At 40.1% G+C, this 26,136-nt stretch overlaps 1 protein-coding gene across 2 annotated transcripts in view; it reads right to left on the bottom strand.

Annotated features, from left to right (window-relative positions):
- The window catches only part of LOC104532503 (glutamate receptor 4), a 93,920-nt gene that overhangs the window by 11,961 nt on the left and 55,823 nt on the right, over window positions 1–26,136 (bottom strand). Inside the window, exon 11 of one of the 2 annotated variants that reach the window (XM_029087411.1) lies at window positions 4,830–4,944. The exons of the other annotated variant lie outside the window; for it this stretch is intronic. Coding sequence (XP_028943244.1) covers window positions 4,830–4,944 — 115 coding nt within the window. The remainder of the gene's footprint in view (window positions 1–4,829; window positions 4,945–26,136) is intronic. 2 annotated transcript variants of the gene reach the window in all.

Below are 26,136 nucleotides of genomic sequence, written 5' to 3'. Positions count from 1 at the left end.
CTGGCAGCAGGTTGTGCAGGTTGATAGTGGAATATGAGAGTCCCACAGCTGTGAAATGAGTGGGTAGCAGTTTGGGATGCTGACAAGTTAAGTTTTCTGTTAATATGATGCTCTGCTTCTAGTACAAGTGTGAAATAATTAATATTATTTGGATAGCCATCATCTGTAACATGTCATGCATTGGCATTGAGCCACATTTCAGTGTTCCTAAATCTCAGCAGTGTAACAGGCCTGGTTATGACAAAGATAAGGGACAGCCAGGCACTGTTCTCACATGGAAAATCAGAAGCCTGTAGAGCTGTTGCAGATTAAACTGATTAAAGTGATAATTAGGACTCTATACAAACTATCAAGACCAGCAGCAACCTGGGACAAGTTAGAAAAGAGATGTCTATTAGTCCTTTGCTTGTTTTTCAGCACTAACAGTTTAGACATATAAAACCCGATACAGGCAGGGGTTTTTTCTTCTTTGCAGCTGTAGTTCTTTTAATATCCTTTCCGCATTGTCTCTAAGAGGAAGGTCTCACGCCTTCCTTCAGGAAAAGCAATCAGTTTCATGCTTAAAATTGCCATGCTGTCCTCAATATGAACTATAGCGACACATATACCTGTTTGCAATCACAGTAAGTGACTGCAGGTGTAGTGACTTTTTATGTATTTTAGACTTTGTTTGTTGTTTTTTTTTTCATTTTAGTAGGAGATTTTCAATAGCTCCCATGGGAGATGAATACCCAAAACACCTTGGCTTTCAGGGCAAGTTTCATATCTTGGTATCTTTCCTTTCTTTGAAAATACCTTCTCCAAATAAGCATAATTTTGACTGTGCCAGTCACAAATTCAGAGACTGCAACTTGTTACTACACTGCTTACACAATCGGTAGGTGAATAGTCCCACTGACATTAAAGGGAGCAGGAACTAAAAATCAGTAGGATCTGCTATATGTGAGCAAGAGCAATATGCTCAAGTCATATACAGAGGATAAAGCCAGCATTTAGAATTAAATTTCCTATCAAGTTTAGTATTTTATACTTAATATTGCAATGGAAAATTGTTATAGATTTTTTTTTCAAGTTGTTTACTGATTTCTGAATTGGGAAAGTTGGGCTAAATCTTCAACTAGAGTAAACTGGCAGTTTGTGAAAATCAGTGTAGTTTTTCCAGTGTATAGCTATTGAGAACTTTCCTTGTTATATATAAACGGGATCCATCTGCCTTAAATGTATGTAAGGATGATATATGAAAAATAATAACTAAAATTACCTTTTATATATGGAGCAGAATCTAGCCATAGTGCAAAACTGCTGTATGACTGCAGAGGAGATCCTGCTCTTCACTCATGTGCTGAAGTCAGTGGTGGCACAGCCCAACCTGGGTGCAGCGACACCGTTTTCCTATCTTTTTGTCATGCTCTCAGCCCTTCTACCTCCCCTCTCAGCTTCTTAGTAATTTCCTCCTATCCTGTCATCAATCACTTGCTGTTGGTAGGGCTGGGATTTAAGAGCCTCAGGCTGGATCTTGTGCCAGCAACATCAGTGAAATCACAGTGCTCTAAAATGGCATTAATGAAGTTCTGAGTTAGTTGTGTTCAGGACAACGAATGGGCAGTTACAGCATTTAAATTACAATACTGAGCAATTCTGAAACCAATACAGAATTTTGGTAGATAGGGATTTTAAAAATGCAGTCACAAGTATGCTTTAGGAGTGTTTTCATTACCTGCTCATGGCTGAGCCATTAATTAAGTGCAAGGTCAGTCTTATCTGCTGAATGAAAAATGAGGGCCATTGTGTTCTCCTGAGGGCTGCCAGCAGAGATTGGAGGACAGCTCCATCAGCACAGCTTCCTTCCACTCATACTTTTATAAAAAACAGTGGAGCAGAGTGGCAGAAATGATGTTGAAGCACCTTCCCATGCATCACATGAAATGATGATGGCATACAGTTAAGATCTAGGCTAACACTTTCTAAAGCACTCAAATGACTTGGGGACCTTAGTTTTATCTTAAAACATGACTTAATTACTGAGACCACCAAATCAAGGGAGGTTCACACAGGGAAACTCTCTGAATCATCTTTCTGAATTTTGGAAGATTGCTTCTTAAAGGGAACAATAAATGGGGAGGCTAGAGATGACCTTTTAAGAGTACAGAATGGAGGTAGAAGAAATCTTGTTTTACAGAGCAACATAAAGCTTTGGAGAATTGCTGAGTTCTCATGAAACTCCCTGATTTCTATAGTCCACTGTACAATCATGAGGGGTTACTCTGGGTCTAGACTTTCATTTTCTAACTAGTGAATCTCAAATAGTAACAGCACCATTATCAGTCAAGTCTCAGGTGATGTATTTCTTTCAGGAGAAGTGAGATGTTTTTATTCTCGCTTATGGCAGTAGGAAGCCCTGTAATTTGGACTGGAGTTAGTAAAAAAGCTCTGGGTTTGCTCTTTTTAAATTCGTAAAATAAAAAGGAATATTAGCTAGAGGTGCTTAATAGCTTAGTTCAGGACTTGTTGGTAGCTGTCAGGTTTGCAACAACAATGCATGGTGTCCTGGTTATTCCACTAATGATCATTTGCTAGCATATAAAATTAAGACATTTAGAGCTCCATTAATTCCATAGAAAGGTCCTTACTGACTTTAATTGATCAGATACTACAAGACTGTTCTTGAACAAGAAAATCGATTTTGTAGATGATAAATGGCTAACTAACACTTTAGGGAGTCAGAGTAGCCACAGTTTAAAAACAAGACCAGATGCTGCTCCAACACAGCATTTGAGAAGCATGGTAATGCCCGCTCATCTCCACGATGTGCCTGGTCCTACTGAACGTGGGCAGTGTGGGCACATAACAGACCTGTGGCTTCCCAGGAGCACTGGGGTTCCTCCCTACATACACAGTCCTTAGTGTGGCAAGAAACAGGCCTGAGGTCAGGTGAATGCTCCTGGCAGACTGTATATAGTCCTAAGACCAAGGTTGAGCTCTATCATGTTCCCCATCCTTTTGCTAATGCTGCCTTGTCCACCATATTTTCTATTGCATCCTGAACTGTCTGTGTCACCTATTTTCAATTTCCTTTGGAATGTGTTCCTATCTCCCTCCTGCATTTGCAGATCCTTCCTGTTTTTCCATGGACTGCACTCCTTAGCTGTCTTTTCTATTTTTTCCCCATTCCTTTTTCTGTCACTTGCCATCACATCAAACTTGTTCCTTCAGTGCCTTCTAAACATTATCCTTGGTGAAGCCCTGCCTGTCTCTCTACCATGAGCTGCTCCCCTTTTCCTCCTTTGTGACTCAAAGCACCAGTGGCTGGTAATCAGGGAAAATAAGTTAAAAGCATCCTTAGTTTGCTACCTAGCTTTTAGCTCACCTTTCAATCACAGCAGGTTTGTGAGGAGTGTATTCTAAGAAAACTGAGGTATTTTAATGATGTGACTCCCTCCCTGTGACATTCTGAAAAAATAAATAAACACTCATCCCCCAATAATGCAAAAGTTCAGGCTTAGGTGGAGCATATAATAGTAGCAACATGGGAGATTTATGGTTCACTTGTCAACTTTCTTACAACAAGTTGGTGTCTGCTCCACTTGAAGGCAATTGCTGTCAGGTCTAATATGCCTAAGCACTTTGGAAGAGAAAATAGAGACCATTTTTGAAACTGTGACTGCTGGCTAGCAGAGAAGTGGGGAGAAAATAGGTAGAGCAGCAGGATTGAAGGCAAAATAAAGAGGATTAGGACCTCTTCGGGGTGAGTGCAGAACAGCCCAAGGGACAGTCCCTGAGGCCAGGACACAGTATGAAAGAGGAGGAGGACTAAAGAAGGAGAGAAAATAGTAAAAAAAAAAATATATATGTAGGCAACTGTAAAGGAAGCCACATAAACTATGTATGACAAATCAGTCAGATTTAATAATCTATATCTGACTAGCTCTGTGCCTGCACAGTTACCTGTGCAGCATTCTCTTATATATTGTTCACACACAAGCACATAAATAAATACTATTACATGATGCCTGTCATGGAAGGGTTTATTTTTAGTGTGTCCATCCTACCCGACTTCCACATCTTTCACTTCTGCATCTCTGCTTCTTTTCAGCACAAGGCAGTTTCCCAAAAGGAAGCTGTGAGGAGGCAAGGAAGTACTGGCACTGGCCATGTAGAAGATATGGAAATGCAGGAAGAATAAGAAGTTGTCATCACCTCAGCCTAAAATTCAGCCTAAAATTCCTGCCTGATAAATTCTGCCTAGGGAACCATCATAGGTTTCAGTTTGCTGGTAAGATATAAAATGTCAGTGTGAAGATATTTTAGCTGAAATTTGCCTTCCTGTTTTGGATACTCATGTGATTTGCAATTTCTACCGGTATTGTTTGTGTCAGTAGTGGACCCCTGAGCCTGGACCATGTGTTAGATTATTGCTAGGAGGCAGTCACATTAATTTGCACTCTTTTCCTTTACTGTGACTAGAAAATTATTTTTGGTAGTACAATATAGTAGAAAATTAGTCTGAGCTGGTATTGGCTCCTGAAGGTTTCAAGTTGCTTGTTCACAAAAGCAAGCTTGGAAAAGGATCATCATGATTTCAGAAGATGCAAGTTTCTGAAAACTGGTGATAGATCTCACACCAGAGACTGTTTACAAGTTCCCCTTGGGACACTTAAACAAATGCAAATATTTTTGCTTTGACAGTAATTGCATACACCTAGATTTCAGCTACAGGTACCAGCAGTGCTGTGCTACTGGTGAAGCTGTTTCATCGCAGGTAAAACCCCAGCAGATGCACCAATTACTTTACATACTGTTTACCCGCTTTTGGTGACATTGAGGCTAACCTTGGAGTCACCTCCCCCGCTGCCACATTCTCCTTTGTCGTACCACCATTTGTTTTTCAATTTGTCCAAGAGGCCTTGTTCATTCAGTTTTAAAACTGCGAGGTTAACAGCATTTCTTGAAACGATAAAACATATTTTGTAAGAAACTGCACAGCTGTTAAGATGTTAGAAGGAATGAGGACTTAAGCTGTTTATAAGCTTGATCCACACACTAAATAAACCTCTCATTTCCATATTTCAAAGCCCTTGGCAGCACAAACAATTGTAGTTACTTTCAAATGTGAAAAATGTGTTTCCAGTGTAGAAATGATTTTCAGAATGGCTTGGGTTTTAACAAGAAAATTCTATCAACCAACCAAAACAGTGTTCACAAAATGATGATAAAACTCTGCCTGGAATTACAAATGATTTACACAGATTTATTTGAATCTATATTTAGAATATCTGTTTTAGTGTGGGCCCAGGCTGGTTTTTCAAGTAGATAGGAAAATGTATTCCCATATACTAAAGAGACAAGATCCAGATGGCCTATGCTAGACACTGCCAGTCACCGTGTCATATACAGTTTTGATGTATAGCACATCAGTGTGATCCTGCACAAGCTGTGGGCTAAGGCTCCAGAAACAGGCAGCGTGAGGTGCAGCTGAAGAGCAGCACTAACAGTTTGCATGTTGACTATGATGCTGTCTAAAGCCAGTCAATAGAAAACAATGCACAAAGAGGTGCCAGGAGTCCTGCCCTGTCTGATTGCCTTCTGTAGGCACATCCATACATTTGGGCTGCAGGCTCTAGAGTCCTGCTCCCTTTGCACAGTAGTGGCTTAGCTGAAATGCAAGACCTGGAGTCTAGCTTAGAGCTGTGACACCAAGGACTGCCCTCTTATCCTGGAAGAGCACCCTGTCTCCATCCCGTGGTGTGTGGGAGGAAGGTGGCAGTGGAGGGCATATTCTCTGGGGAAACCTGGGGACAATGCAGCGAAGCAGGAGCTCAAGCGCTGGGAAGACCAAACCCAGGCCATTTGCTGGATGCTGAGATACAAGCAGGTAGCTAGGACATCCTGAGGACTTTTCCTTGGAGGGTTTATCCATGTTATGCTACCAGTGGATGAAAGGTGAATCCTGCATTGCTAGCAGTCCAGTGGCATAGTCACAACAGACTGAAAGGGGCTCCATGAACATGAGAACTTCATCTCATGTTTAAGTGCTCTTTTTTCAGTTGAGAGAAATACCTGAGAGAGACTTTGGATCTGTGCAGGCAGAGGGGGGCTACCAACATGAAAGCTAAATCACCACATCTGTATGAACATAAGGCTGCTGGGAGTGCACAGAAACTCAGGCAAGAAAGGGATACAGCTGGTCCTAGGATGGTGTTGCTTCTGTGCATGCTCAGAGGTTTTCTTTTAGGTGTCCAGAGAGCATTAAGACTGGATGGCAGAGGGTAGACAGTACAGATTACCATACAAACTCAAATGTAAGGCACTTGGATTTGCAATAGGAACTACAGTCACTATATGACATTTCAAAATCAGCTGATAACTAATCTGCCAAGGCAGATGCAGCCATCATCAGCTCCTTTGTACTTGTTTAAGTGTATGTCTTCCTATCTTTATCACTAAGAGCCTCAACAGTAACATATCCTAATGGTACACAACTACATCAATTCATAATTCATAATAATAATGTTTTCTCTTCTTTTCATGTTCAGAGGTCCCTAGTGCATCCATGCATCCATCCATGTAAACTCTTTCTGGTGAGTGTCTGCCTGGGCTTGCTTGCAGATCTCCAGAAAGATGTGGAGCTGTGGCATCATATCCTTGAAGCACCATTCATTTCCAAAGGGGGAGAAGTATCTGTGAGGTGCCAAGAGCTTAACTCCTTCTCTTCAGGGACAATACGTTGTTGAGAAAGACAGTTTCTCTCTTGGAATTGTTTAATGCTGTCAAGTTCTATCTGTCGGGGCTGAGTGGGATTTGGCAAGAGCTATGTCTGTCACTAGCATCTTCCCCTCCTCAATTGTAAGAAGATGCAACACTTTCAAATCACTGAGATAAGGGCTGGGGAAGGGTGGAAGGTCTCCATAAGATCTTATGGCACCAGAAGACATTGGGGCTTGTGATTCACCCTCTCTAGAAATGTCTGGTCTCTGGTCCCTGGGGATCCCTTCTGGTCTTAGAACAGAATTTTTTCTCTCACTCACTAGGCGAGAGATCTTCCTGGCAAACAGGTACATATTATGGTATTTCACAGCTTATGGAGTATTCCTTACAACACTGACCCATTTGTGGGACAAGTGTCAGCTTCAGGACATACTTTCACTGTGTCTGCTTTTCATATAGTTCCTGCTGGAACCAAGACAGGTCTTTGCTGGCTGATCATGAAGTCTGGGAACTGCTTGTCTGTAGATCTGACTTAATCTAACTTCATGGTAGTTACATTTCTCATAGTTAACATTTATATGAGATTTTCAATACAGATAAAGTAATTGCTTGTCTGTCCCTGAAGTGAAAATGAGAACTGTAGGCTGTAGTGGGAGTGATAACAGACTGCTCTTTGTGGATAAAGCTTTAAGGGGAATTTAGCAGCCAAGCTGACAAATGTGATTTTGTATAAGTGCTCTAATTATGGTTCACACTCCAGAGGGAGAGGAGAAATCACAAAATTGGAATGAAATTGTTCATTTGTCCCTTTTGTTCTTGGAAGCAATTGCTTCTCAACCAGTCATATTTACTACAGTTTTTTCCTACTCAGATTGTAGATGCAAAGCCTATGCTTTTGACCTGTTTGCCCCATTCAGAAAGGTAACTGTGTGACCAACCTTGCCACTTTCCATCCAAATTTCCAGTACACTAGATGTAAATTTTACCTTTGTAAGGACATTGAGATTGAGCCATAGATGAAAGATGGTCCTAGAAACACTGTTTCTTTGATGTAGAGCAACATTACTTATTCTGAAAACGGATTAGCTACATAGCTTGAGCTTGCTGTCTACAAAGTCAATGTCAGAACTCCTTCTGACTTCAACAGGAACCAAACTAAGGTCTAATTTAATGCTGCTATTTCTAATTGTTGCACTGGGTAGCAATAACATAAATAGGTGCTTTGATACTGCTACAGATGTGGGCAGGAGTGATCACTCCCAAGAAAGATGAAATGTATCTCAAGGAATATCACTCTCAATTCAATGAGCCACTTAAGCACAGTCTTCTTCAAAGCAGATGGGAAGTCCTATCAGTCTATGTGTAAAAGCACCTTTATACTATTTCCTCTAAGCTGTAGCCTGTCAAGTATGAACACTAAAGCTCATTGAATTAGACAAAGTCCTTATGCTAAAATACTTAGAAAGCTTTTTTTCAATCTTTATCATATCTTGGGTGAAGAGGTTACCTGATAATTTCCAACTTTTTTCCTCAAGTTTTCAAGTTAATGTCTACTTAGATCTTTTATCTGGATATTCTAAAATGAATAAAATACAACTAGGTCATTTTTTTTCTGACAAATAGTATAGGTTTTCATGCTTAATTTCCTTATTGAAAAGAAAAAGCTTTATCACTTGCAAAATGTTGAAATTTATCTTTCAAAGCATTAAAGATTATCAAGGAAAATTTTCCCACAGTCATTTAGAGAAGCTGCAGCTGGTTGATAGTAATCCTAGAGTAATAAACAAATAAATGAAACCCATTCATGAGAGGGTTATTTAGCTGGGTTATTAGCCATATCCATAGACAGTTTCACAGCACAATAGAGAAATGGAAATAAAAAGGATGAAGAAGAAAATGTGGATTTAAGCTGCAATCATTGCTCTGAAATTAAACGGTATTGTTTATAGAAGTAACACATTATTGTCCTCATATTGTCTAGTAGGCCATGTAAAACCAGGTTAGTTTCACACTGCTTTCTCTGTTGCTTTGTTATCCAGGTCCACCTCATCATGTGGAAATAAATAATTTCCTTCTGGTCAGCAAAACACAGAGAACCTTTGCTCAACACTGCTGTACCTCCCACAGAAATTTTGAAACTGAGGTCTTGACAGGGGCGGTGGTGACTACACTGCAAGTTATATACCTGAGATCTCAGAACCAGGCTAGAACACTCATACTCATCCCAGACGGTGCTTCATTCTGCTACAGAAGAAGATTTTTCGAAACTTGAATATCTGTGGCAGAAACTGTTCTTTCATCATTAAAAAATAGGACTGTACTCTCAATACCACACTTTTAGTCAAAATTCACACTGAAGAACAATGTGTTCCTCAATAAAGGAATTGAAATCTTTGCCAAGAGTAAGGGTTTAACAGTAGAAAGCAGGCAAGTGCTTTAGACTTTGACTGTTAATCCTTGCTGTCACTGCACAATCCTGCCTTTTCCATTACTCAAAAGAAAACAAGAGTCCTTGTATGTGACAGTCAAGCCAGTTCAGCCAAAACTGCAGCCCTTGCATTGCAGTGATTCTTCACTTTACAATTACTTGAGTGCATAGACAGAGATTTCAATCTATGGATCACAGCTTTTTTTAAGCTGCCTATGGAATTATATTATGAAAAACTGGATGAGAATTAAATCATTCTCACTCATTTAAAATCACTTTCCATCTCCCCATAAATAAACAGTAATAAGCAGTTTAAAATGTTAATCAGTGTCACTTCTTTTTTTAAAGAGCATACTTGTGCCAGCTGCAGATATATCTTTCACAGCAAAAGATACAACTGCACAGATAGATAACAGGGCCACTACCCAGTCCTCTATAAAACAACATCTAGGACTGAAGACAGGGGTAAGTCATCTGCCACCCAAAAGAATCGCAGTAAGGTGCTTGCCCAAAGCTCAGGGAAGCTGGCAGAGAGGTCTGCTTTGACTTCCAGGGAGTTTGGGTCACAGCAATGGTTAACAGATGACTCATCCGTCTGACTTCAATCAGTAGGAAGCAGTGAGGCAGGCATTCAACAAGAGACCTGAACGTTAAGGCACACAACACCATGATACCTAGCAATTACATGCTGAACCACAGGAGAGGCATTTCCAAGGCTGATAGAGACACACAAAGGTGCCTGCACCATGAGGGAATGAGACAGAGACCCAGGCTAGGGACCACAGCAGCCAACATCACGAGCACTGCTGGAAACCTGAGACAGCCACAGAGGAACAGCATGGGAAGAGGGATCCAAATTCTGCCTAATGCACCACTTTAAGCACCTATTTCAGCACATCAATGCAGCATCTCCAAGAAACCAGAAACTACAACAAGAAATGCATCCTGAAGGGTAAGATCAAGCCTGTTTTCAACAGTCTAATGCCCAGAGCATGAATACCTGCAACAGGTAGAAAAGGCTTTCTCCAGCCTATTTAGACTTGAATAAGTATCCACAGTCTCAGCCACAGCTGCTTTTTGTCTAAGTCTTTCAGCTCCCAAAAATCTTTGGACGCACAGTGGTTCATGGAATGGGTGGAAAGCACCACCTGTCATCACTATCCACAAATGCAATTCAGAGGAGTGAGCCTTGGCCTCAGCACAAGTAGTGAAGGAGACCTCCTCCATGAAGTCAGGTCCCAGAATATCAGTTTTTGAATGCTAAATGGCAGAAAGGCACAGACAGTTCCCTAAGTACTTATTACAACAAAGGTAGGATCTCTGCTGGGAGCATTTAATAACAATCTTTCAGGCAACTGGTAGAGTTTTGCCAGGAAAACTTAAATGTCTTAGCTATTCAAATAGCTTTGACATTTTCCTGAATCCTTTTCCTGAACTTAGTCTCATAAATTCTGTGTAACTGGCATGTGAGATAGCAAAATACTTCTCTGAATCCTGGGCAGATTCTTGCTGAAATTCTGCTGCTATCCTTACAGGCGGCGGCACTGTTGTTTCACTGCTTAGCACCGGGGATGTTGTTCACTTAAAATAATGAACAAGCAGGATGTGCAAAAATAACATGACTTACTAATGAGACTCCACATACACAGAGACAGCTTTGTTTAAACTGCAGCAGTATTGCACAGCTTATCATCCTAGAACCGCTGGTGCCACCACCGCAGTTACTGAGGCAGAAGCAGAGACCTCGATCCTCTAAAAGGCTTTTCACAAATCCTTCCCCCAAGGATTTGAAAGCCTCAGAAATTGCTCAGCCACTTAGAAGTCACATTGTGTGGAGGGATGCCCTCTGTTTACATTCTCTGAATGTACAGCAAATATCAAGCAAGTACCTGAATGTTAAATGATCAAAGCACCATAGGTGGCCCATGCATGAGATATGGACCAACTGGCAAAATACAGGGATTTTCTTTTTATTCCAGGAAAATCCATGACTACTTTGTCATGTAAGTTTGTTGCATATATACTCCTATATAAGTAGTGCCTGGAAAGAAGTGGGGATCAGTAAACTACTGCACAATGGAAAGTGAAACCATGGATGTGGTGGTGCGCCCACAGGAGGAGTTGGCTGCAGGAACAAGCTTTCCCAAGACCAAAATGTCACAGCCAGCGATGTGTCAGCAATTGATGATGCATCTCAAGCAACTCAAAGCTCATTTTCTTTTTTGCACTTTGGACGTGTCTCCCTGCAGCTACCTGCCGACACAACCTTCTCCCAGACATGCCCCTCAGTGCTCCTGGCACACGCTGGAGGGGATCCTTCCTTGTGACAAGGCAAAAAGAGAGCCTGGTGAAGCTGAGTTCAGTGACCTTACTTCAGTGATGTGAATTACAGTTTTTCTCTCGTGATCTCATCTATATCCAGCCCAGGTGGCTTGGGAAGAGGAGGCCACAGCTGCCTGAGAACCTCCCCTCACTGCAAAACCTAGTGCTCCCTGGATGCAGCTCAGGATCTGTCTTTAGTGAAACACAAGAGGGTGCATTTTTACAGCTAGTTCATATCATCTGTTCAAACATTTTTAAATGGGAAAAATTAAAATGCAACCTTTCCAAGCAAAAAAATAAAACCTGCCTGGCTTCTGAGCTGTTTATTTTAACCATGTTTTGAAAAGTGCTGATGGCAGATTGTAATATGACACAAATGCAGCACAGCTTAAGAGTGTTTGACAATTCATCAAAAGAAATTAAGTGCAAAGCTTCATGGCACTGGCTGAATATGTTTAATAAATTAAGAATGAAACAAGCACTGCATTAACAAGGAAGATGTAGCCAAAGTTTACATCATTCTATACTTAGAAGGCTTGATGGATCAAAAATGCAAATATTAAAAAAGAGAGTTAATGCAAGAGCATTTTTACAAGAAAAACAACCCAAATTTTAATGAAAAATGTCCGTCTTTGAAATAATGTTTTTTAAACCAATTCAAAAATTTATAGGAATAATTTTTTGTACTGGGATTTATAAAGGATTGCATGCTGTAATGGTATTCGTATGAAAAAAAAATGTATTCAAATACTGAAGCATGCACATCTCAAGATGTTTTCACATGTAGCTGATGATAGTTCAAACAAAATAGTGTATTGGTGCTTCTCTGATAGCTTGTCCACCATTTATATTAAATAAAGAACTACTAATATTGAAGTTGTGAGCTTTCAAAACAACACTAGCTGTTCTGCAGTGGGTCTCTCAGGCTTTCCTGCTAAACTCTTCTGTTGCTATATACATCCTTATCAGAAAAAGGACATGACCAGTCATCTCAGTTGAGTGCCCAGGCCCAGCTAAGGATCCACCAGGACAGTGAGTGCCTCTTGAATTCCATCTTGCAAAATTCATATACCCCTGAGGAACTGACTGGCCTGTTGAAAGCCAAAAGTCTTGTAAAAAAAGCTATGGGCAGGTTGTGTGCTGAATTAGAAACTATTACTGTTTATAAATGTTATTTAAAATTCCCCTGTCCAATAGCATTCAAAACACCTCTTCCAGAGCAGTATCTCAAAATATTCTACAAATACTAAGAATAAAGTCTTTTAACAATGCATATACACATCTTTACAAGAGTGCATATGTAATGTCATTCTTTGTTTAGAGATGGAAAATCTAAAGCAGTGCTCAAATACTTTTCAATTGTGGCCAATTAAAATATGTGTAATGCTCTTCATTTAGCCATCCAAATAAGATGGTTAATTTCCAGGGGCACTGAGTATTTACAGCTTCTATGTATACCCTAAGTATGCAGCTTAGTTACTTGAACTGAGCTTTGTAAACAAATATGAGCCAAACTGACACCTTGAGGATCAGCAGGAGTTCCAATTAATGGGAGACCCACTGCTGCTAAAAATTGCCATAGCTACTTTGAATTCAAAGAAATTCTGACAATTTACACCAGCTAGAGGTCTGATGACTGTAGTTTAAAATGTTTACATAAACTGAAAGCTGTTTTGCAGCCAGAAATTCCAATTACAGTATGCAAACACTTCTTGGCACCAGCAATTAAATATATATTTTGCTTGTGTAAAAACAACAGCAGTTGACCTGGGAAGGCAACTCAGCTTGTTTCTCTGCTTTATACAAAGCTTTGCTGTAAATAAAAACCACATAAAATTGTCCTTAGAGTAACTGTTCATATTGGTTCAGTATATAGTCTTTAGTAGAAACAGAAACACCATTTTTTTCTCAGATCTCAGATATTTTAATTTTTGCTAATGACTACCTAATCCTGTTCTCGTTGAGAACAGGAAATTGTACTTTTCAAAGTACAATTTTTCTTGCTGGTTGCAGAATAAGCAGGATTATGTGAATAGGCTGCTGCAGCCCAACACCTGCAACTCAAAATACATATTTTAAAGGCTTGAGTGGGATTTTAAAAAAGTGTCTGAGCACCAGTGTAACACTGTCTGTGCACCACAGGAATGGCTCTGAGGATAGGCTTAGCCCACTGCCAACTGCCTCAAAACTCTCCCTCACCTCAGAAACATTAGGAATCCTGAGCCCTTTACTTTGTTTATGCATTTTATATTGCTGAAAGCACTTATGATATTTTAAAATATGACATGTGTAAAATAAGCATTTTTAAAGACATGTCCCCAGAATACTTAATGCTTTCAGATGGAGTAACATTTAGCTATGGCATGGCTGGCAGAAAGCCTTTTGCCTTTTTACACCTTAGGTGAAGCAGATCTCCACTCAGGGTTTTGTCACAGCAGGGTGTTTGGATGCTGTTTCACCTGCTTGTCCAGTAACTCCTAAATTTAGGGGCCCCCAACTGAGAGAAAATGGTAGTATTGGCACAGACAGGTATGGGTTTCGTGGCAGGGCACAGGACGTGGTTCAGTATTGGATAAGTGCTGCTGAAAAACAGGGAGTAATGGCTTGTGGTGGGGGCCACACCAGTGAAGCTCTATCACATCTCATGCTGTCCCTCTCCTCTCCTACCTACACTGCTTTAGTGCAGGTCTCTCTAAGTAACATTATGTTACGTTATCCAAGCACATGTCGTTAGACTCCTTATGCCACTCCATCTGCAAGTAAAAGCCAAACACTGCAGCTTACTGTCTGCACAAATGATCTATTTGTTTTTCAAATGGATGACTTGATTTTAACAGGATTGAAAACGTTATTCATCATTACTGATGCTGGTCAGCAGACTTAAATTTTCTTTTACATAATATCTTAGCCATATTTGTAAAGTTTTTTAAGTTTATGCTTCTAAATGCCACAGAGTGATTATTTTCACCCAGAACAAGGCCAGAAAAAACATCTCTCTCTTGGATGCAATTCAGTGTTTATTGAACAGAAATAGGGTATGGGGTGGTTCCTTATAAGTTAGAAAGCTGTTCCTACTTTATATCCATCTCAATTCGCTTGATATGTCTGATTGATTACTAGACAGGCTACTAAGATAGCAGACTAGGGCCACCCTACACAGAGGAAGATTTTACTACATCAAAATCTTCCAGCACAAAGCAGATGGTAGCTGTTTCAGCAGCTTCTAATTTTTCACTCCATTCAACATGACCCAGCAGTGGCAGAAATGTAACTTTGACTGAGTGTTTCACAGCTTTCATACACAGGAAGACCCAGCCCTAGGCTGAATCACCCTCAAAAGAAATGTTACTGCCACCTCCAAAACCAGTCAGGACTCATTGCTGACACTTGCTACAAATCATGGAAAGTAAAATATCCTGTTGGACTCACTGCAAAAATTAGGTTCTCTGATTCCTAACCAGCCCCACGTCTCAATGTGCTATATAAATATATGTTTTATTCAGTGGGTAGCCAGGCAGCTAATATAATAAACCAAAGATCTTTCTTAATGCAGTATTGAACAAACCCAGTATTTTTAGAGACTGGTTCAAATTTGACAATGTTTGAAGAGGTTGCACTATCAGACTTCTCCAATTTTTCATTTATGCCAGGCAGAATCTCACCCTTTATGAACATATAATGATAAGATGATAAGAGGAACTATATGTATTTGACATAGTCTTGTCCTGTTATTCTACTCATTATGATATTTTGCTACATTTTTTTCCTTGCAAGCAGCAAGATCTTATAACAGCAACTGATCAAAGATGCCAATTTAAGACTAATAAATGGTAAAAAATCCTCCCAAACCCCCAAACTCCCTAACATCAGTAATAGAGTTGCTTCTACAAGTAAAGATACTCCACTGAGAATCTTTGCATGCCTTTTTCACAAACTACCTCACTGTCAGCTAAAGATGCTCCATAAAAGGTGACAGAAGTCCTCTGTCCTAGTTAATGTTTCCGAGACGTCCTCAAGAGAAGATTCATACAAAATGAGTTGCATTTAACTGCTCTCAGGATGACAGAAACATGGATGACAGACACTGTGGCAAGAGCCACATTGAGAGAAAAATCTCCTGCCACCTTCACAGCAGCTGCATCTGAAAAAAAACCCAAAAAACTTCCCTCTATTACTGTTCTCACAAATTTGTGAAGTACCCAGATTCAATTTAAATTCTACATTTTTATTTCAGAAACCAAACCCACTGTTTTAGGTGCTGTTTTCAATGAGCACCACTCTTTTGCCTGTCTGGTGAGACTTTCACCGCCAGGTCTCACCAAGTCCCAAGTCTCACCTTAATACGAAAGAAGCATACACCAACTGAAGGCCAAATACCATCAGTGTACTGTATTGTACTGAAACTGCTGTAATACAAGCAATTCACTGATCCATGAATTTTTCATAGTGAGGAAAGTAACCTCACATGGGAAAGCTATAGGGTGAAAATGCAATTTGCTTCTGAGGGAATTCATTCACTGACATCAATGTCCACAAAGGTATTAACGTAACATGGCCACTGTGTCAAAAGTGATTGGCAACACTGAGAAATCAGGATGGATGCTTGATCTTTATTGTTGCCAGAAACAGACCACTAATTCATAAGATCTGCACAGCTAATATACTGTTACCAGATATAAAATTAGACTGAGAAGAGGTATGACAGATTTCTGTAACTCTATGTGCTTCTTTGTGACTCCATACTAATGTTTTTCAGAAAGAAGGATTAGAAGGAAGGCAATAAATGGAAAGATCCCTGCTAAGAGATGGTTTCTTAAGCTTTGGTCTAATTATAATGCAAGAACTTTGAAGTTCCTTATTTTAATTAGAAGCAGAGACTGAGAAAAAAAAGGGGGTCTATTCCCCAGGTGGGAACTCTAGCTGCAACTGCAAGGCAAACAATAAATAATACTGCATAACTTGAGCCTTAGTGAAATGCTGGCTTGTGTTTTGCCTAATGGCAGATCAATACCGTACAAATGAAGCAATTACAGTTGTGTCACATAAAGCTTTATTTGGTCAGCAGCCAAAATGGGGATTAGCTGGAATAGTTCCTAGGACTTTCTGACTGAATATTATCGCAGAAGTTAATGAGGAAGATCTGATAGGCTGAGACAAATATAAACGATGCCAGCCACCAGACGAGACGGTCGGTCCAATAGCCAGTGTGCTGATAATTAAAATGCCCTGAAGCCATCTGAACATCAGTCCAATATCAGGTGAAATTATCAGACAAGGGCAATCCAATCCCTCTGGCAACCAGCTATATAACATTGCCACCATTAGCACTCATGCACACAGCAGCAAATGCAAATACACCCGCACTCACAATAGTCACACCAAACACAATCACATCAATACAGTAATAGTCACACTTGTAATGTTTCAAACACAAGCAACCAGGCTACAGAGAAAACAAGGTATGAAAATTACTAATACATCTCCACAGTGGCTATGGAGATCCAACTACTGTAATTGCTGCTGTCCTGAACACATGCCTACACACCACTTTTAATAAAAAAAGCTGGAGGGAGTAGGGTCCACTGGTGATGGAGATTTCTGCTGTTGCTTTCTAAAGGGAAGACATGGTCATAGACCATAGACTGTTTAAGAAACCATTAGCTGAAGTTAGATTTTCCCTATTATTTTGTCTCCAAAGCAGTTTCTTTGATCAAAGAAACTGAGAAATCTACAATGGGGGTTTGTTCCTCCCTGGATTTGAAATAATCATACAAACATCTGAAATAGGAATGGACTTACATATTCACAGCACAACAAACACTACACTATTGATCTTCACTATCCTCCTCAGGTTGACAGGCAATTGTCATTACCCTCAATTTGCAAAGGTGAAACTGAAGCCAGAAGGTGAACTGACCTCTTCCAACACTCCCAGGAAAGTGGGGCAGGATCATAATTAAGCTCATCAGTATGACATGAATTCCAGCCTCATGCTCAGTCAACCCCACATCATTGCCACTCAGAAATCTCTGGGCCTATTTCATAGAGAATGTATCCTTCTGGCCTCCCAAGTGAAATAACTTCCTAGAGACAGACTAAGCTTCCTAGAGACAGACTAAGCTTAAACTTCTGTGCACGTTCCCTCTTTGACCACAATCCTAATTTTTCTGCATACCCTGCCAAAAGTGAGAGACAGCCAAGTTGTGTGGTCTGAGTCCTGTAACAAAAAAACTCTTCCAATTTTTGACCCCACTCTTAGAGGTTGAACAAAGGTCCATATTGTCATCCACTCAGCAGCTGTATAAGGCTGCTTGGGAAGTTAAGGGCTCCCTTTGCCCAGCCAAAGCAGAGCTATGAAGCACTGCCACTTATTTCACTGAATTCAGATACTCTTACTCTCTTTTGCTTTTCCACCATGAGAATGGGATTTAGATGAGAACTTGACTTTTGATTTAATTTGATTTACTTTTGATTCACAGAAATAATAACTAAAGCCTACTGGTCAGGAGCAGCTTTTGTACAAGTTGGGGAGAAGACCTTCCACTAGGCAGAAGACTTAAACATCCCTCTCCGTAAGCTCCTACAACTTTCCAAATAGTCTTGTAGTTCCGGGAGATTGAGTGCAATGGCTGAAGATGTCCTTTTCACATCCACAACTGTCAAAAAAGGATCATAGCACAGTGCAGTCTGGAAGACACCTCAGGAGGTGTCTGATGCAGCCTCCTGCTCACACAAGGGTCAGCTCTGAGGTCAGATCAAGTTGCTCAGGGCTTCATCCAGTCACAGTTTGAAAACCTCCAAGGATGGAGACTGCAAAACTCCTCTGGGCAACCAGTGTCACTGTCAGACTGTCCTCAGGCAGCGAGGGGAAAAAGTTCCTTTTCGCACCCAGTCTGAACTTCTCTTTCAGTTTATGCCCATTGCCCATTGCCTCTTGCCCTCCCACCCTGCACCGCTGTGAAGAGACTGACTCCATCTCCTCTAAGACCTCTCCATAGGCACTATGGGCTGCTGTTATGTCCCCTGCAAAGCCATTTCTGCTCCAGGCTGAACAAGCTCAGCTCCCTCGGCCTCTCCTCACAGGGCAGATGTTCCAGATTCATCTTGATCACCTTCCACTGAAATTGCTTCAATTTATTAATGCTTTTCTTGAATTAGGAGGCCAAAAAAGGATGTGGTATTCTAGACGTGGTCTGAATGTTTGCAATTATTTTATTTGATGGCACAATATCTTCTCTTGTGGCCTACAAATTGAAGGAACTAAAAGCACTCTAATTGGAAACTGTCTGGGATAACTGCCCACTATCTAAAAGAGATGCCAAAAGTAGAAGTCTGCTTATTTAGGAACAATTCCTAAATCCTCAAGAAACTGTGATGACTTTCTGTTCACTTTCAACTATACTTTCATAGCCTGAGCTTGCATTATTTAAATTCTGCACAACCAGAACTAATTGTGAAGTGCTCATGTGGATCTAAAGGAAAAAAAAATCATTAGCAAGTAAAGTTAGAATATAATTAAAATAGCTATATTATAATCAATATATATTATACTGATTAAAACCTGAAGTGATAGATCTTAGAAAGTGCAGAGAATCTGAATGTAGGCTGGTCCCACAGCTTTGCACACAGGACATAATCTTTTTAATTAAAACCAATAAAGAAATGAGCATCAGCCTACATCCTAGCTCTTACTGTTTTGTGTTGCAATCAGGAAAAAAAAAATTGCTGAAACCTTCAAATTCAAAATTTTCGTTGAAAATGTAAAAATATGATAAATTGCCTAGTAGGATTTGCATTTAGGCACCTGAAATTTGGGTGATTTGAGTTATCTATAAAAAAGTCAGGATATTCTGTAGGAAATAACTTGCAGATTTTCATCCAGGTCCAATGGGTTTTTCTGTAGACTCAGAATTTTAAGATCCAAAGTAGATTTCAGCCACACAAATGACACAGGGTAAATTGCTATAAAAAGAATTTCCACACTGCTGTGTGCAAATCAGGTGCCTACATCCATATGAAGGAAACAAAAAATCTCATTCTAAATATAAAAACCTCTCTTAAGATATAGTTGCAATTTTTGGCTGCACTAAATGGAACTGTATTAGCAATAGATTGGAATGAGACTAAAGTGTAATTATGTACAGAAAAAGCCTTTTCTGGAGGTAACAGATGGGCTGCCAGATGTTGGGGTTTCTCTCACCTGCAGGCCTCATTCATCCCTGCTACTAGTAACAGAAGATGCAAGAGATCTGGATCTTCCTGTGCAGAGATGCTATTCCCACCCATGTGAGAGAAAAAAAAAAAAAGCAAAAAACCAAAGCTCTGTCGTCTCTGGATTCTGTTTTTTTTATGTGTTCTTTTAGAATAGAAAGAAATAACTGAAGTGTAAGAATAAAATAGGTCTCTGTACCAGGTCAGGCTTGGACCACTTTCATCAAGCTGACTTTCAGCTTTAAAGAAGTGTAAATCCCTCCAGGGATGGGGACTCCACCACTGCCCTGGGCAACCCATTCCCATGCCTGAAAACCCTTTCAGGAAAGAAATTCTTCCTAATATCCAATCTAAACTTCCCTTGGTGCAACTTGAGGCCATTTCTTCTTGTCTTAAATGCACATATGGCCATTTTTATCTGGAACATGTGCACCTTGGGAACATCTTGCTGATGTTGGGAAATAGCTGCATTTTAGAGATGTCATGCCAAGACACAGAGTAGCTTAAATTACATATTAAAACTCTTGAATCTCGTTTTGTGCTTTTTTCACTGGCAACATCTTTTCACCTTTCGTTCTGGGATGTTCATTCCCTTCATAATGCCTACTTCATTGCACAATGTGCAAGATATTGTTCTCAGCTCAAAGAAATAATGAGAAAGAAAAGAAACTTTTTTCTCTACTTTTGGTTAGGGATTTCTCACAAGATCCAAGGCTGCATAAAGACTAAATGGCCATTTTGTGTCTCTTGGGAGTCCATCTAGTACTTACTGTCAATTGGAAGTGGGCAGTTTTGCAACTACCACATAGATTAATCACAAACTGTTTTTCAGGCGCTGTTTGTTCCCTAAATGTCAGTTCCACAGAGAGGTATTGTTATGAGCTGCTGAGATGCCTTTCAGTGGCCTGCTCCCTTACTTTAGTCTACCTACAATTTACCTGGACAATTATTATCTTAGTGGGATAGGCCTTTTACTTGGTGGGAACTGTACCATCAACTTCAAAGGGCAGCTGGCTTGTGCCCTTAGTGAATACATATTCTGAAGCCTGGCAGTTTCCTGGGGATTGACACCTAAACAACGAGAGACTTGTAATGAAAAGCAGACAGAAATAATAACGAGCTTCATTGTTAAAATATAATGGGCTGCATCTTGCCCTCTGCTGAGCTGCTTTATGAGGGATTGGGGAAATGGCAGGGAAAAGGGTAGGAGAAATTTATTTCTGAAGTGCCAAGAAGTAGAGTTTGTTCCTTGGAGGATCTGTAGATCGGAAAAAAATGATAACCCTTTTGTACTCCACTGGCACACTCTGGAGATTAATGCTTATCAAACCTTGGCAAACATCCACAAAGTAAGTAAGATGTGTGCACAGCAATAGTATCAGTATTTTTGAGAGATTCTGGTCTTCACCTATAGTTTTAGGGAAGTCCATTGCATATACTTAAATATATACCACTTTTTACCTGACAGAGAAATGAACAGCCTGACTAATTTCATTTGGACAGATTCGGTATCATGAAGCTCCTAATCTGTTTGCATTCAAATATTTCTGAAACACATAAATAAAAAAAGAACTGTAATTTTTTTTTATGCCTTGATTTCACAAAATCACAGAATTGTAGGGGTTAAAAGGGACCTCAGGAGATCATCTAGTCCAACCCCCCTGCCAAAGCAGGTTCGCTACACCAGGTTACACAGGAAAGTGTCCAGGTGGGTTTTGAATATCTCCAGACATGGAGACTCCACAGCCTCTCTGGGCAGCCTGTTCCAGTGCTCTGACACCCTCACTGTAAATAAATTTTTCCTTAAGCTTGTATGGAACTTCCAGTGTTCCAGTTTTTGCCCATTGCCCCTTGTCCTGACACCAGCTACCACCAAAAAGAGCCTGGCCCCATTCATTTGGACCCTGCATTTCAGATATTTATAGCCATTGATAAGATCCCCTCTCAGTCTTCTCTTCTCCAGGCTGAAGAGTCCCAGCTCTCTCAGCCTTTCCTCATATGGGAGATGCTCCAGGCCCCTCATCATCTTTGTGGTCCTCTCCTAGACTCTCTCCAGAAGTTCCCTGTCCCTCTTGAACTGTGGGGCCCAGAACTGGACACAGTATTCCAGATGTGGCCTCACCAGGGCAGAGTAGAGGGGGAGGAGAACCTCTCTTGACCTGCTGGCCACGCACTTTTTAATGCACCCCAGGATACAGTTTGCCTTCCTGGCCACAAGGGCACACTGCTGGCTCATGGCCACCCTGCTGTCCACCAGCACACCCAGGTCCGTTTCCAAATTTCTGACTGTAGAAAACAAGCCTATTATAAAACTTGTCCTGGTGCTGACTACCATGGACTGGCCCAAGCATTGCTTCTATAAGTCAGCACAGAAGTTTCACCTTTAGTAATCACTAGGTATCAGAAGGACAAAGCTCTTGTATAAATATCTCATAAGGAAAACAAAGGAAAAAAAATCTCATTGTGCCGTGAAGCCAATGCTACAGTTGAAGAGAGAATGGTAGTTTAATCTTTTATAGTTATTATAGAGCTAATTTACAAATACCTGTTGCCATTGCAATGTTTTGATTAAAATATTACCTTTCTAGGCAATAGATTTATTGCTGTTTGCAGGCTCTGTCTTTTCACTCCTGCTCAAAAGTACCTATTTCACAACTGTTCTCACTAAAACCCTGGGACCTTTCCTGGAGTAAGGAGCAGGATGATATTAGCACAGAGGTACCAGAATGAGACTGTGCAATTGAAATGGGAGCTGGGCTTCTTGGAAAAGCTTTGCCTTCCATCAGTCACTTCTAATGTAATTTGTAGTGTAGGAAAACAGAAATGGCAACAGAATGAATTCCTGTGACTTTCGCTCTCTCCTCGAGACTGTGGAGAGCTTTGTTCAATTATGTATCCCCCTCCCGAAGTCTGAGGGTAAACACTTCCTGCAAGTGGCAAAGAAATAGGCTCTGTGGGGTAAGGTAGATCAGGGATGGCTCTTTGTAGTACTTGAAAGATATACTTTTTGATATACTTTTTTTTTTTTTTTTTGGTCAGGACAGAGGAAATTCAGTGAATCTGCCATCACGGACACTAATAAGTTGTTTTCTTCTAAAGATACAATTATCAGAAAGTCTCTCAATAACAATGCTCTTCTCTGCAATTTGGTGACTTAAGTCATGATGATTACAATTTCCTGCCTCTATATATAAAAATTGCAAAAAAGGGCAAAACTCCTCCAAGCAGAAAATTTTGCTTAAATACATTTGCTCGTATGTCTTGCAATGGAGCTCATTATCCATCATCAAATTCTCCTCTTTTTCTTGCACTCTTTTTGTGTGGTGAAGACCCTTATCTTGATTAAAAAATATAAAATTAATTAAACAGACATCACTAGGGAACAGAGCAAGCTTTTTACTTTAAAAATAGATATTTTGATTTTAGACAGAAATAATCCAGGTAACCAAAACTAAGTATGCCTCTTAGGCTCAGCTGAAAGAACAACTTGCTAACATTCATTGCCAGGCTCTGTCTTCAGTGATCTTCTTTTGACCCCCGACTTTTACACTCCTTGGTAAGCAGCGGCCTAGTCTCTGCCTTTGTACCTAGTAAATGTTATTTTCAGTTGACAGAAAACCCAACAAGCTCTGAAGGGTCTGACCTGCTTGAGAAATATTCAGGCTATAAGCTCTGACACTGAATGGGTAATGGGGTGGTAATTCAAGCCTTGTTATGCCTACAGTGAAGGGAATAATATTATGCAAAGTCATACAGTATGATCTACGCCATCAGTCAAACAGGATAGTGTTTACAATATGCATAAAATGTTATAGATCACATTCTAGTTTTCAAATAATTTTGCATCACAGAAAGAAATGACCTTGTAAAATCTTGGTAAGTGAAACTCCTGATTAAAATCCTGTTCTTATAAATACCAACAGACCACCCTATAAACACGTAGGCATTTTTTTTCTCCGCCTCTTGCTTTAAAAGAATAGAGGTCAAACTCAGTAATTTCACATTATTCATTTTTATCGTCATATCTCCATTATTCACCAGTTGTCTCTATATCTTCTCTACATCAAACATAAATAACACCAGTTTCTAGCTCCTATAATGCTTTGCTGAAATGATTGCTTCTGTGGATAACACACTGATTATGAGCAAGACCAGCCATTCTGGCAGGAGAAGAGAAACATGTGAACAACAACTGAACCTGCTTCCTCTGTATCTCTCCTCACTGTGAAGGTTGCTTGTCTTCAGAATAATCTGTGAAGGTTTTTGGATGCTGGTTTAAGACTTTGCATTAAGTCTTTTGAAAACTGAACAATATGGGGTACACCAAAGAGTGGTTCAGGGAAATCCTTACTTTATGATACAACAGAACTTGCACAAGGAAGATTAACTCATGGGAAAATTATATTTTTGCAAAGATTCATGGGTTTCCACAGTAGAAAACACTAGTGAAATAAGTCCTCTGTAATCTAGGTGGTCACCTCAAAATTTTTTTCCAAGTTTTCTTCTTAATCAGAGGGAATCTGTGAATATTATACCTATTTTTGTACATGCAAATCCAACTTTATAGAAATCATAAGAAATCAAAGAATGCAAGAAGTTTTGGTGGAAGCATTTTTATCTGTCATTATAGGTGACTACTGTGTAACAACTCTGATGCTTTTCCCACAGAGCTTGGTGTGAATTAACAGTTCACTGATCTACAAAACCAGGGTAAAAGGAGAATTGGGGTATATATCAGAATAATATATTAAGTTCACAATAAACAGCTTTGACAGTGAATGATGAGCTGGGAATTCCTTCCGCAATAAGCTCCTTATACTCTGGCTTCCAAAAGCATCAAGGACAGAACCTGATAGAAGTTTAGTGGTCCCATTGGAAGAAATTATACTATCAGATTTACTGTTATTTTCCCAAGCTTGTTTCAGGTCAATGAAAAACGTCCAAAAAAATAAAAGAGTAGGGAATATCCCTATGTAAGGTTTGTCAATATTCTGTATGAACGAGCATCCATTACCAAAATAAGTTTTCCTTCAACACTACATTTCTAACTAAGGGACCACACTGGACATATCCTTGAAAAGTAAAGGCAACACTGTCAGCTGGAGTACCACACTGAAACAAAGCAATAAAAGAATAGCAATTTTAGTTTTACTTCAGGAAAACAAGGACTAACTGAAGTCACCGAGATCAAGATAGCACACAAAGAGTCCTTTATAGCAGATCTTTATCTTATTTACATAAACTCACAGGTTTTGTCAAGAAAAAGGTCTCTCAGCCACAGATCCCTCACTTCTAGGGTAAATGTCTTTCACATATTGCACAATTGTATAAAACACGAAAATCCATACAACGTTGACGGGGCACTGTTGGGATGCCTTTCGCACTCTAAGCACTCTCCAGGGCGCTCCTACCTTGCAAGGGATGGAAACTAAAATCCATAGCTTCATTCATGTTGTACTTTGCACTTCACAAAAGTTGCTAGAATGATCAGAAAATTACATCTGCATCACCTGCTTCACTGATGCACTTCTCACATTTCCCACCTCATGTTAATACAAACACCGTAAAGAATGGATAAAGAACTGGCACCTTAGCCAGTGTAAAGAGTCAGTTCATGTCACCAGCTGTCACACTGCAAAGAACCAGCAGATATCACCATGTGGACCTTTTTGCCTTCCTCTCCAGAACAAAAAGAATTCCTCCTAAAGTCAAACTGGAGTTATTTCTTCACTACATGTAAAGAATAGAGACTTGAATAATGAAATATAGAATCCCAGATTCACATCTATAAACATTAACTCTCCTTGCACTAGTGGGAATTTAATATAGCTCTGGGTTTCGTCAGGTTGGTGAACAACCATCATCAATCTCTAAAATACATCAACACATCTATTCACAACAGTTTTTTATTATTTGGCTAGATCTAATCCTGCCATTCTCATCTGGCTGGGCTCAAAGTATCTCACCAGACACTCATGATCTGAGCAGGTGTCACTCATCCACGCTGCATACTGTCAGCTGCAGCCAAATGTCCTTGGTTAAAACAGTCACAGAAATAATGATGACAACTCCTCATTTTTATCCCAACCTGTCATTCACCTTTGCATCAAACAGCTTCAAGGTACAAAAAGAAGAAAAGGCTTTTAGTGTACCTTCAAGACAATACTGCCCCTACTTCCTTTTTCATTACCTCTTAGAGAGGAGAACTCTTTCATGTTCATCACTCTTCAAACTTGTTTATGATGCCTACATATCCAAAACAGAAAATCAAAGGCATGCAACACATAGGATTTGCATAGTATGAGCTCTCCAGATGTTGCCCTCTAGAAACTCAGATTACTGCAAGTGGCAAGGCAGACAAGCCAGGGGTGATCCACAACGGCCAGAAGTCTGGCCACAAGAACATCTTCTAACGACAATACGTTTACAAAGGCAGGTCTTGCTAAGCAGACAAGCAGCGCTCTCTTAAC

This window comes from Antrostomus carolinensis, unplaced genomic scaffold, assembly GCF_000700745.2.
Source record: "Antrostomus carolinensis isolate BGI_N321 unplaced genomic scaffold, ASM70074v2 scaffold3181, whole genome shotgun sequence".
Classification (NCBI taxonomy): domain Eukaryota; kingdom Metazoa; phylum Chordata; class Aves; order Caprimulgiformes; family Caprimulgidae; genus Antrostomus; species Antrostomus carolinensis.
This window is presented reverse-complemented; position numbering and strand designations above follow the sequence as displayed.